The 13,778-nt window shown below is 42.0% G+C and overlaps 1 protein-coding gene and 1 pseudogene across 1 annotated transcript in view; both read left to right on the top strand.

The window, feature by feature from the left end:
* Positions 1 to 230: 230 nt before the first annotated feature.
* On the top strand, positions 231 to 1,038 carry LOC128054591 (mitochondrial carrier homolog 2-like; annotated as a pseudogene).
* Positions 1,039 to 8,881: 7,843 nt separating this feature from the next.
* ARMH4 (armadillo like helical domain containing 4) overlaps positions 8,882 to 13,778 on the top strand; it is a 144,337-nt gene continuing 139,440 nt past the window's right edge. Inside the window, exon 1 of the mRNA XM_052647006.1 lies at positions 8,882 to 9,025. Coding sequence (XP_052502966.1) covers positions 8,882 to 9,025 — 144 coding nt within the window. The remainder of the gene's footprint in view (positions 9,026 to 13,778) is intronic.

Raw genomic sequence — 13,778 nt, 5'->3', positions numbered from 1 at the left:
TGTCTTGGGCAAAGTAGTGGGTCTGTCAACTGCTCATGAGTGAATAGGGCGTTGCACCACACAGAATCTGGCTCTCGTCCTCAGGCTGCCTCAAACATGGCGGCATACTGGAATTCAAGACTCTAACTGGCTGGGAGGCGGGGCAGTGAAGCTGACAGCCCTGGCACATGATTCGGGACAGGTTTGGTTTTCTGGTGGCTCTGTCTGTCCATCTGGCCACGGGCGCCCTCATGGCTGGCCCAGCCAGTCAGGTGCTCCTGGGCCTGGTCTTACCGTCCCAGCCGCTGATGTACATGACGGTGCTCCTCCAGGGAGGGTATGAGCCACTTTCTCCAACAACAGGACGAAATATTTTGGGGTGGCAACTCTGTCAGCTTCCTAGTCTAACTAATTATGCTCAGTGTATTGCAATCTTCCATGGAAAGCATGGGTTGTTCACAGGCTTAACTCCAAGACTGTGTTCAGAGGTCCTCGGAACTGTGGTCCATGGTAAAGTTTCACAGCATTACCAAGAATGTGACAAGGCTAGGGAATTAGGATCTGGAGATGTACAGAAAGAAGTGTGATCTTCCTTTGACCAAGTTATCGGGGAGATAGTCTGAAAGGGGGATGGCTGCTTCTGCTGCTACTGTCATCACACATCGCTTCCATGTGATCACTCTGAGACCTAGGGTATAGCTCACTGGCAGAGAATCCAAGTACTGTGGACTTGGTGACTCCATAGCAACTATCTCTCAGGAAGAGGGCATCCTAGGATGTTTTGTGTTTCCACCATGAATGAAATGAAGAGTTACTCCCAAGCTGTCGTGGATTTTTTGCCAGTATGTTGACCTGTACCTTTGTGCCTGTCTCTAATCTTATGGCTGTCAACCACTGTGGGCTTCTTGGTGGATGCCTCTCTGCTCCCCAGTATATTCTTGGATAGATGGTTGGTGCATCCTACAAAAAGGGGGAAATATAAGCCAAGGAAATAGCTTGTTTTTCCATAAGTTACCCTTTGGGAAGACTTGCTGTTGTGACCTGAGAATGTTCATTTGAAGATGTGGGGCAGGGACAGTGACATTTCTATAGTCCTAGTTGCACAGAATTATGGGACAGAATATTAATTTCCATATTATTGCTTTGAAAATAATTATTTGATCATGAGAAAATGAGAAAAAAAAAGACTATGAGATCAAAATGGATTGGGCCAAAGTGCCCAGACTTGCCTCTTCAAAACTAGGAACAATATACACACTGGAGAAGACAATAAATTACAAAAGCAGCAGTATGGAATCTAGGAATCAAGCAGAGGTGTGATAAAAAAAAAAGACCACAGAAGTAGACTTTACAGGAAAAATGAAGTCTGACAGAAAGAAAAAGAAGTCTTATATTTTTGATGAGCTAAGCAGAATATGATCTTAGCGAAAAGTGCTCGTCCATGGAAGATGACTGCTGAGAACAGTGTCGTAAAATGAACATTAGTTGGCAATGGTAAGTGCCTTAAAATGCCTTTTATAAAGAGAGAAATGGAAGGAAAACGAGATATGTCACTAGGCCTGTAAACCCCTTACAGAAAGCTCCTAAAAGCAAAAAGAGAAAAGGAAGAACATCAAGTGATCATCCTACGTATCCTTACTAGGAATCTTTTGGGGACCAATTTATTTCTTCTTTTGTGGTGATGCCTCACACTTTAGATTTAGACCAGTCCAAAAGTAAATAATTTTTTCTGTGTGAAGTATATTTTCAATCACTCTGATCTGAAGGAAATTTTTTTCCCTTTGGCTATTTTTATACACCAGTTACGGAGGAATTGCTTTGAACTGGTTCTGTAAAATGCATCTTTTACGTCCATTTTATATTGTAGGTCATGACAAAGAACAAATAAAAACAAAACCTATTGCTCTGGCTATTTCAAGGGATTTGGTCCTGGATAGAATATGAGTTCTGAATTCAGCTTGAAGCGGTTTTTCTTTTTTTTTTCAAATCTTATTCTCAGGCTGTATCTTGTTTTCATATGCTGTTTCTCTTTAAATGAATGTGAACTTTACCAATGAAAAGGATTGCAGACTTGTGCAGGAAGGTGACTTGATATATCAATTGGCCTAGTCCCCTGGTTTCAGATAGGACATATACAAGCAAGGAATAATTCCTTCTTATAAGATTAAAAAAAAAAAAATTAAATCCTGAGTCTCAAAGCCACGTCCCTTGAAATGTGGTGTGTGTGCCCAGTCACTTAGTCATTTGTGTGACTCTTTGTGACCCCATGGACTGTAGCTCGCCAGGCTCCTCTGTCCATGGAATTCTCCAGGCCAGAATACTGGAGTGGGCTGCCATTTCCTTCTCTAGCAGATCTTCCCGACCCAGGGATCAAACCTGCAGCTCTTACAACCTCTACACTGGCAGGCTGATTCTTTACCACTAGCGCTACCTGGGAAGCCCTCCATTGGGATATATCTTCCTAATTTGCTTGGGATTAATATATTTCATTCTGAAGCTGGTCAAACTTCCTTTTCGGTTAGCAGTTTTAGTTTGTGCTTCATAGCTGTAAAATGATTAGCATTACAGTGCTTATTTTGGCAATAGGCTTATGGCCATAATTAAATAGTCAACAAATACTTTTTGAACAGCTGCTGTCTTAAGGCAAGGTACTGCCATAGGTGTTGCGGGAGATGTGAGACTATATAAAACAAACTGTCTTAATTCAGAACTTACAATTTTAGCGGGGAGGGGGAAGATGGTTTTATGTAGCACATGTACTTACTATATCAGGGCGTGGCCTTCCTGCATAGGCTTCCACGTAGGTTTTATCAGCTAGTTCCTCTTTGTAGTGGTATCATGAAAAAAGATAATAAAAATCAGTGCCACTTTTAGATTATTGAAGAAACATATGAGGAAATTTTACATTATGTATTATTCATAATGTTTTTGTGTGTATAACCTTTTCCTATCAGCTAAAACGAACATCTGTGAGGAAAGTTAAGTTTGACTTAGATATCTTTACAAGAACCACATTCTTTTCACAAAACAAAAACACATGCTGATTGATTAACCATAGAGCTAAACTCCATGCCAAGATAAATGTATAGCCTACATTAAATGATGTGCTTCTCATTGCTCAATGACTGTGAAACCTGGACTCAATTATGCTGTTTCTTAGACAGTGTAGCCAGAAGAATTAACTAAAATGTATACGGACAAAGAATTTATCAGGAGGTTGAGTGCAATACTGAAGGAAAATCTTTTTTCTTTTTGCACTTACATCCATGCCATATTTAAACCTTAGTAAATCAATGTTCAAAATGTTCAAATTGTTGGTACTATTCTGATTAAGAGTCTCAAGAATGTCTTCATTGTAATGGTATTGATAACCCCTTCATCATATCCTGTTCTCTGCTTTTGCTGTCAGGGTGCTACAGACTGATATAATGTATCCTGAGTTTGATGTTAATGCCCAAGTCGCATTTTTAAAATGTGAGATAACATTTGTTGGAAACCAGATAATGAACAACAATATAGTGAGCCATAGTCAATATATCTGGTAGTTATCCCACACTTAAACCTATCCCTGTAATTTCCTTGTTGAGTGAGCTAATGGTGTTTAACGAGAAAATCCACATCCCAGCCAAAATAAAATTTATCCTTTTTTAGAAACCTAGAACAAAAGAGAATATATAACCTCTTTAGCTAATCTACTTCCATCTCTAAGAACTTTCTTTGTCAAGAGTTGTTCCTTGGGCCCGAGTTTTGCCATTCCTGGTAAAGCCATTTTTAAAAATTCTATCCTTGATAGAGGCAGAAAGGAGTAAATTTTTCTTTGCAACATAGGCAGTAGGTGTGTACACCTATATGGCTTCCCTAGTGGCTCAGATAGTAAAAACTCCGCCTGCAGTGTGGGAGACTTGTGTTCAATTCTGGGTTGGGAAGACCCCCTGGAGGAGGGCATGGCAACCCACTCCAGTATTCTTGCCTGCAGAATCTCCATGGACAGAGCAGCCTGGTGGACTACAGTCCATGGGGTGGCAAAGAGTAGGACACGACTGAGCGACTAAGCACCCAGCACACATACATGCACACCCATGTCAATAATAAATATCTCATGCTCATTACTTAATATAATGAATCTATTAAAGTTATTGATTTAGCTATCATTAGGCATGTAAAAAAAAAAGGATGGAGTTAAACTCTTCTACATTGTAAAAGGCAATTCTTATCTTTTCTAGAGTTATAGATGTCATTTTTGAATAGAGTTATTCATGAGGACCAACTCAGGATTAAAGGGTATATTCCACAGAAGACATTAGATCTTTGATGTTCAAATCTCTTATTTTTTATTTTTTTTGCTGACAGTCTTACAAGGACATTATTTATGGCCGAAAAAAGGAAGATTTATTTCTTATAAATGTTTTCACCCATGACTTTATCTAAAAAGTTTCTTTTTAAAGAGCTGTACTGGTGAACATTTTGCTTTTGTACCTACATCAGTAGCTCTTTCCTCTCTTATCTTGCTTTTTCAAGGCAACAGTCAAAATTCCATTTGTTAGAACAGAATCGGAAAGTTCAAGGCCTAAAGAAATCTAACACTTAATGAAGGAAAATAGAAAATAACAGATTTTAAAAAGAAGGGACTATAAAGCATATAATACTCTGCTTCAACAATTATAATAGGTTTCTTAGGGGAAAGCAAAGAAACAAGAGGATTCATCTGTGTGTTTGCATAATAAGAGTTAAACAATAAAGAGTTAAACAATAAATATTACGGACTTTGTGTTGACAGTTAAAGCAACTTCAGTGTACAAAGATTTGCTGTTACAGAAACAGACTTAGAGACATAGAAAACAAACTTATGGTTACCAAAGGGGAAAAGGGGGTGGGAGAGGGATAAAGTAGGAACTTGAGATTAGCAGATACTAACTACTATATATAAAATAGACAACAAAGTCTTACTGTATAACACATTGAATATCTTTCAATAAACAATAATGGAAAAGAATATGAATATATGCTGCTGCTGCTAAGTTGCTTCGGTCGTGTCCGACTCTGTGCGACCCCATAGACGGCAGCCCACCAGGCTCTGCCATCCCTGGCATTCTCCAGGCAAGAACACTGGAGTGGGTTGCCATTTCCTTCTCCAATGCAGGAAAGTGAAAAGTGAAAGTGAAATCCCTCAGTTGTGTCTGACCCTTAGCTACCCCATGGACTGCAGCCTACCAGGTTCCTCTGTCCATGGGATTTTCCAGGCAAGAGTACTGGAGTGGGGTGCCATTGCCTTCTCTGTATGAATATATATATATATATATATATATATATATATATATATATATATGTAAAACTGAATCACTTTGCTGTATACCAGAACTAACACAACATTGTAAATCAACTATACTTAAAAAAAATTGCCACTCTAAAACTTTGCTTAAAGAAAATAATTTTATTGGATTTATTCTACTGACTTGTCTTCCCAATAAACTTCATATTAAACACATAATTTAGTACAAGGTAGAAATCTAAGCTCATTAGTACTGAAATAGATACTGTCAAGTGTTTGAAGGTTTTGAATGCAATGAAAACATGTATCAGAATTTCAACAGCTTATTCTAACGTCATTCCGTTATTCTAATGTCATTACCATTATTTAGTACATCATCACCACAACCATCAAATATTGAATACCCAGAATGAGTTGATTATACTTAGCATATGGAAGTCTATTACTAGGAATTTCAACTTAAGAAATTAAAAGCAAACAGAAAGCCCTTGACAGAGAATTTGAGTCAAGGAGGACCTGGGGAGAAGAACATTGCAAGATGCTGCAAAACTCGTGTTCATAAATACTTAGGAAGGCCAGGAAGAAAAGACAGGCTTCTACAGTGAGAAGGAAAATATCCAATATATAAATAACTGAGACTCTAGCAGCTCCTGTCCTTCTTCTGTGGGTGGATCTCTTTGTTGGCTGCCTTGGGAGACTTATAAGAACAACAAAATCCAAGGAAGGAGTTTTAAAGGGGTCAAAAATAAAGGGAGGGAAAATCACTGAAAAATAATAACTTGCAGAAAGTTGAGGGAAATGTTTTGAGGAGATTCCGGGGAAACACAGCCTTCCAAGAAGAATATTTTTTCATGTGCCTCTTTCATTTCATTTTGTTCTGCTGCCTCACATGGTTGTCGCTGGTATAATTTCAAATGAAAACAAAACAAAAATAAACAAACAAAAAAACATCCTCATCAAACAGCGGTGCAGAGTCTGGGGAAGTCTTGCAGCTGGTTTTCAAGAGCCCTTAATGTGAGCCCTTAAGTGATACTTCCTTTGATGATGTTACCTTGGTTACAGACAGACACAATCCAGCTCACATACACTCATTTCAGCAGTGCCTTATGGGCAACATACAGGAGGGATCAAGCTGCCAGATAGAGTACTTGGTACTTGGTAAAGAAAATTAGGTGCTGTACTGCGGAGCATTTCTACTCAATTTACTGATAACCTTACCAAGGACACCACAATGCTCAGATCCTATTGCAAAGACTCACTTCTGGGTGGTATTTACATGAATATCGTCCACTCTGGCTCCTGGGGTTGGTTATCCAGTTCTTCATGTGACCAGATCCTCTCTGACACAGGTTTTTATCAGTCAGAACCAGGTGATGACCTAATACAGCAAAGATGATCAGATAAAATAGTTAAATTTGAATTTTGGATAAACAAATCATTTTAGCATAAGATGTTCCAAATATAGATTGGAGATTCTCTATTTTAATTTACTAAGTCTGGCAACCCCAAAATTGTCTTCCTGAGCTTCCTTTCTTGTTACCTTGATTGGTGTTTTGGGTATTGCCAAACACTTTTAATGCACACATACAATGTCTTGCTTTACTAGTAAAAGACTAACAACATTCATTGTATGCGGATTTACCGATTAGAATGTAAGTTTCCCTGATTTATAGTTTGTGTGTGTGCTGGAGTGGAAGAAAGGATCTTATTATCACTGCCATGTACCCACAGTAGCTGTTGAGATAAACTGCATTCATCAGAGTTGTTTAAAGCAATACGAACCATTGAGAGGAGGCTAAAGGAGGTGTATAAATGGGTTCCAATAAGATCCCTGTAAAGTAAGCTGAAATAATTTGTATCAAGGAAAAGGAGAATAGGAATTCTACTATGGGAGAAGGATAATTTTGGAGAATGGAAAACTTTGAGAATAAGGCAGCCTGGGAAGCGGAGTTCTGTAGCTGGGACTCGAGAAAATCACAGGTGTTTTAGAAAAACACTAGGATGCTTGAGAGGGATGCAGAAAGCGAGCCAGGAAGATGTCAGAGAAACTGAATATTTCAAGTTTGTGTGTAGGGCTGACTCTCCCTGCATGGGGAGCTGGAATCCCTTTCTCCTGCTTGCTTCTCCTATTCTCCTTGATCCTTTGGTCCACCTGATTTTTTTTTTTTAATTAGTACTATTATTTAACTGCATTTGGGTAAATAGAATCAATTTTGTGGTCCAGCTGAGAATCTCACCGTATAACATTATTTTTATGAGATGTGGTCTGAATTTCAGACATCTGACATAAAAACAAAATGTTACAACACTTCCTGGTCAGGCTGCATGTGTAGCTTACCCACCTGGTGGGTCTTGAATCCAGGTAGAAGGCCTGGTCACACAGTCCAATATATTATATTGTATTACACTGAATACATATCAGAAACAGATCTTACAGATCCAAGTCAATCACGTTCAAGAACTCTTTGACTACTTTCCTGGAAATACAAACAAAATATTTTAAAAAGAGGTGGAATAGGAAAGATAGTGCAGAGTTGTGCAGTGTTCATTATGGAGGTCAAAGGTGCAAGACCTTGCTCTGACTTCAGAATGTTTACAAATAACTACAAAACGAACTAAGCTATTATAAAGCAGAGAGTTAATAAGTAGAAGACATGATTCATGTGGATTGCAAACATAAAGTGCTGTGAGGGTTCTTCTAGAACGGCTTTTGGATTCCTGACACCTCCTTCTATCCAATATTAGGAATATTAGGTAAAGGAAATCAATTGAATCCTTCAGGAACTCAAGAAAATAAGTCATGAATTCCCGGGGCCCACGTTAGCCATAAAACCTTGGGTAAGTTCACAGCCTTAAGCCTCAACTCCCTCCTTGTTAAGTGGGGTTTACCGATATCTATCTTTTCGGGTTACTGAGGTTCCCTTACGACTCAGCGGTAAAGAATCTGCCTGCCAATGAAGGAGACGCAGGTTGGTTCCCTGGGTCGGGAAGATCCCCTGGAGAAGGAAATGGCAACCCACTCCAGGAGAATTCTTTCCTGGAGAATTCCATGGACAGAGGAACCTGGCGGTCTACAGTCCATGGTGTCACAAAGAGTCAGACACGACTTACCGACTAAACAACTACAAATAGTGAAGCTCCTAGCATTGCTCCTGGCAGAAGCACGGGCTCAATAAACCGTACTTATTACTACTTACCTGACTGAGAAAGGAACACTTTGTGTGGGGCTACTGTACTGGTTCCTACTCATGGGCACGGCTAAGAGACTAAAACCGTAGTTTCCACCAGGAACAACCTGCGGCCTCGGACTTGCGCCCCTCGCCCCAAGGACCAGAGAAATTCGGGCTCTTTTAGAGAAAACAGTGCCCTGGTCTCTTCTCTGTAGGGAATTAGGAAGAACTGTCGCCGAAGCGCAGAGAGCGAAGAGAGGCCGAAGGGCCGGGTGTCTCAAAGGGGTCTCGTGAGCCCGGACGCGGGTAAGACCCGCCCCCGCGGCTCGGCCCCCCGCGCCCGAGCGGAGGCGGGGAAGTGGGCGCGGAGGGGCGTGGGGCGACGGCCCGGGTTGTCCGTGCCCGCCGAGCCGGGGCGGGCGCATCTTCTTGCCGCCCAATCCCCAGGCTTAGTCGCGGCCTCATGAATAAGCAACAAAGCGAAGCGCCCGCCCCCTGGCGTCCCAGACGGCGGAGGGAGCCGCCGCCGCTGCAGGGGCCGCCGCGGGGATGCCGAGCGCGGGCGCCGCCGCTCTCTCCTGCGCGCTGCTCTGCTGAAGGTTCACAGGTGAGGACGGGCTCGGCTTCCGCCACTCGAGCGGCCGCGGCTGCAGACGGGGCGGCCGGCAGAGACGGAACCGGAGTCCCTGGCGGCACGGGGCCGGCCCGGGAGCTGTGCGGTCGGGGGAGCTCGGCAGCCCCGGGCGCGCCGAGCGTGCGCCCCGCGCCGCTGCCAGAAACGCGGTGCCCCGGCTCGGGGTGCGCGGGGGCAGCTCCGAGAGCGTGGGGCGCGGCGCGCAGGCCTCCGAGGACTAGCCTCACTCCTCGCTCCAGCCCAGCCTCACGGCTCCGCACCAGCGAACGGGCCTTTGTGCTGCCGGAGCTCGCAGGGCTGGCTGCTTTTGTGTGGGCTTTTCTTTCTTCTCTCCCTCCCCTCTCAGTCTCACAGCGGTGGTAGAGAAGTTCCCGGAGACTCAGATCTGCTCCTTTGAAAGCTTTGATTGCAATGTCCCCGATGCCGGTCAGTGGTCAGCAGCCGAGGAGCGAGTGGGGGCTGCACTGGTCACCGAAATGTGTTACTTTGCAGAGAACAAACAGTTCAGTGTTTAGCGCAGGGCTGTCACAGACCCTCCTTGCTCAGACCCTGACCGGTCCCCCAGGACACGGTGAGAGGATGCCCCTCGGAAAGGTCACTTGATTAGAAAGAGGGCCTGCGGGTTGGACTCCAGAATGATTGTAAGGTGCTACATGGATGTGCCCAGATGCCTCCTGTGCGTCCGGGTCACTGACAGAACCCGACTTGCGTACATTCCGAACATGTAGAGCGAAAAATCTGGCTGGCGAAAAATCTGCCAGGCGCTCAAAATAGAGGACCCACAAGAGTTTGGAGTTCTCAAAGAAATCTTTGCCTTCCCAAGCTGATGCCAAGGATCGGCCAGGATCTTGGCTCCTCATTTTCGTGTAGAGCTGCTGTGGAGGAGAGGATTTAAAGGCTGATTTAAAGAGTCTGCCTTCTTTCTATGGAAGTTTTAGTTTGCATCTTCAGGGAACGGGGGAGTGACTCACAAGACCATCCAAAAAACTCTGAAGGTTTTTTTTTTTCCGTAGGGAGCAAAATGTGTGGCCAGAATTTGCATGTCTCCCCTCCTTTGTGAATTTTCTTGATCACAAGTGATACTGTTGGGTTCCAGGGAGTCTTGTTTAAACATCTACAGAGTCTAGTCGCTGACCCACTTTCTGCTTACTTGCCAGCAGAATCCCACTGTAGCATCTATTGGACGAAACTCAAAATTGGGTAAGATTTCACGGTATCAGAACATTTACACACAATAGAAATTTAAGGACAGCCGGACTTACTCTTATGCATAAGGTACTGTTGTTATATTTGTCATATTAATGAACCAAGCACTTATGCAACAGACTTGATATTGATTGTGTTTATTCACAGAACTCCCAAGACTCAGCAAGTCTAAGGTAGCTACAGTAACAGAGCCAATTAAGATGTGGATGCCTTTGTTTTCACGGGAGGTTCGGAACATTATATTCGGCATTTCTTGCTAGACCTTTCAATGTCATAATTTGGTTTAACAGAAGTAGTTTGATGCTAAACATAAGTACAGGATCAAAATGTGGAGGATTTGCTTACCTGTTACGGAAAATTTCTACTCATCAACTAAAGGTCGTCTTCACTATTTATTCAGCAGGTGTTTGCCTGAAACTTGTGTAAGGAATTGTATTTTTTTTTTTTTTCATTGAATTCTGTTTAGTCTCACTTAGGGAAGCTGGCTATTCAGAGAGAATAATCTGAGTTTAATCTCTGTAAAATGAAAGCTTACTCTCTAATTAAGATGTGTAGTCAGTCCTGTTTTTTCACATAGTGTTTACGTGGTGATTATAAGAAAAGTATCTGAATCAGGTTTCAGCTTGAAGTGTTAGATATTATGTTTATTCCTTGAAATGTCTACCTGGGGATTACTTTCTCCTGCCAGCTAGTATTTAGAGATCTTTTTAAGCAAATGAGGTTTGTGAACTACAAAGAATAGAAATGAAGTGTCACATTGGTTTGTTGAAAGGAACTGTATATAATGGATGGACAGGAGCTTGTTGATCAAGATTGATTAGGATGGAATTCTGCAGACATCGGACAATTCCCAGGTCCCTTTGTCTACATGAAAAGTTGAAAGGGGAAGCTCCATGGAAATAGCTTGAGGGGAAAAGGGTGTTATGCATCTTTCAGACTGCTCACATTTGTATATTTTGAGGGGAGTGCGTGGTAGTATTGCAAAGATTGAAGGCAGAAGGAGACGGGGACATCAGAGGATGAGATGATTGGATGACATCGCCGACTCAGTGGACATGAGTTTGAGCAAACTCCGGGAGATGGTGAAGGACGGGGAAGCCTAGTGTTGTGCAGGCCATGGGATTGCAAAGAGTCACACATGACTGAGCAACTGGCTGAACAGCAACAATATGTCTTAAATTGCTTGATACTTAAACATTTTTTCCAAACCATTTTTATGTCTGTTATCACTGATGTGGTCCCTCTTCCATCTTTATAGAAAACAGAATGAACATTATTATCTCCATTTTGCAGAGGAGACTGAGTTTCAGTGATTTCCCCAAGGTAGAGCTGGAAGTTGAAGCCAAATTTAAATCTTCAAGTCCAGCTTCTTTTACCAGGAATAGGGTAATGCTCTAGAGCGATACACACCGGCATCTTCCTTTGTCTATATTGCTAAATTGTAGAGAATAAAGCTTGTGGGCTTGATGTGTAGAACTTAGTTGTGGTCTGCAGGAATGGTAAAGTACTTTGCTGGCAGTTGCCAGAGTAACCGTCTCGACCCCAGCCTACTTCCCTCTTCCCTGTCAGCAGGATGCCTCTTTCCTCCTGTGGGTTACTTTGTGGTTACTCTGTTCTCTCTCCTTCCACTGTGGTTGAACATGCTACTGAAAGGATCATCTGTCATCCCAGCCACTTAATTTATAGTGAAGGATGAGTGGGGTCAGATCATCTTAAAGCCAGTAAATCAGACCAGTAACAGTCATGCAAAGCACGGTAAATCAGAGATGGGGTACCTTAATGCTGTGTGCCACAGCTGGGTTAATAGGGTCAGAGTCTTGATAAGCTCCACTTCAGACCAACGGGATATTGTTGGCAATGAGAACCTTAACAATTAAAGGAAAGTAAGACAATGACAAATAATCATTAAGGAGCAGGAAAAACACAAAATGGAGTTGTTAAGACAAAGAAGGGAAAGAATTTTTTTCTTCTATTATCAAAGAATTACTGTTACTTAATTGGATTTTGAAAGGTGAAGGGGTAATTGGGAAGCTCTGAAGCCCTGAAGCTCTGAAACTTGTTCCTCTGTGATATCTCTGTTTCTTTTTAATGAAATAAACTCTGAAAAAACCTGAAGTACAGGAGAAATGAGAGTACATAAATTACTACTATTATTAAAATCACGCATTGAATAAGTAGCCAAAATTGACTAGGTGATGAACAAAACATAAGCCATGAAATGTTATTGAAAATCTTACAGTGTAAAGAGATTCCGAACCTCTTTTTCACATTCTTAAATGGATATTTCTGATAACTCAGTTGGTGAAGAATCTGCCTGCAATGCAGGAGACCCCAGTTCGATCCCTGGATTGGAAAGATTCATTGGAGATGCTACCCACTCCCATATTCTTGGACTTCCCTTGTGGCTCAGCTGGTAAAGAATCCACCTGCAATGAGGGAGACATGGGTTTGATCCCTGGGTTGAGAAGATCCCCTGGAGAAGGGAAAGGCTGCCTACTCCAGTATTCTGGCCTGGAGAATTCCAGGGACTGTGTAGTCCGTGGGGTCCCAAAGAGTCAGACACGACTGAGTGACTTTCACTTTCAAATGGTTATTTATATTCACTTCACACCACTAAAAATTAAATACCTCACCTATGTATCTACCATTATTAGCAATTATATGGCAAAGGAAGCTGAAAGACTAGTGTTTTCATGCAAAGAAGGTAACCTTATTTGAGGTGACGAGACTTACAGATGTGATGATTTATGCTGGAGAAGCTAGGAGAGGGGCAGGAAGAGGATGGACCAGGCTGTTTTGTGATAACAGTCAGTAAATAGGACATGACCTGGTGGACCACAGATTGGATACCAGGGGCAGGGAAGAAGGAGAAAGCGTTCTGGCTAGTGCAGCGCCATGAGCAAAACTTAGGAAGCTGAAATGAGTAAGGCACATAAGAGGGCAGTATGTCCAACTGGCAGTGGGTTTGTACTGGGCACTGATGATACGAAATTATGTTATAGATATGGAGGTTGGCAGTTATATGTTTGGGGACATTAAATGATGTGTTTTGGGAAGGTAGAGTTGTCGCAGAGACATGAAACTTGATGACTAACAGACATGATTACACAGGTAAGTTAATTAACCTCTGTAAGCTGGTAGTTTTCTCACCAAAAAGAAACAAAAAAAGAGAGAGAGAAGGATAATGATAATGCCTGTATCATTAGGTTGTTGTAAAGGATTAAATAAAATAATTTATATAAGGCACTTAAAACACTTGGCATCCCTGAATGGTAGCCATGCCATTTTTGATTTATTATTGTCATTTCCTTCCTTAAGACTAAACCATCTAGATTGTATACAATGGATTGGAGAGGAGAGAATCTGATCAGGATAATAAATTAAGAAGCAGGTAAAATAATGACAATCCAGTGTTCCTAAGAAGGGACAATTCCAAGAGATATTATGAGGGAAGGACCTGCAGAAATTGTGAATCTAGAATGTACAGGAGAGAAGAGTTCAAGATGACACCACAGTTTAG

This window comes from Budorcas taxicolor, chromosome 10 (genome assembly GCF_023091745.1).
Source record: "Budorcas taxicolor isolate Tak-1 chromosome 10, Takin1.1, whole genome shotgun sequence".
Taxonomy (NCBI): domain Eukaryota; kingdom Metazoa; phylum Chordata; class Mammalia; order Artiodactyla; family Bovidae; genus Budorcas; species Budorcas taxicolor.
This window is presented reverse-complemented; position numbering and strand designations above follow the sequence as displayed.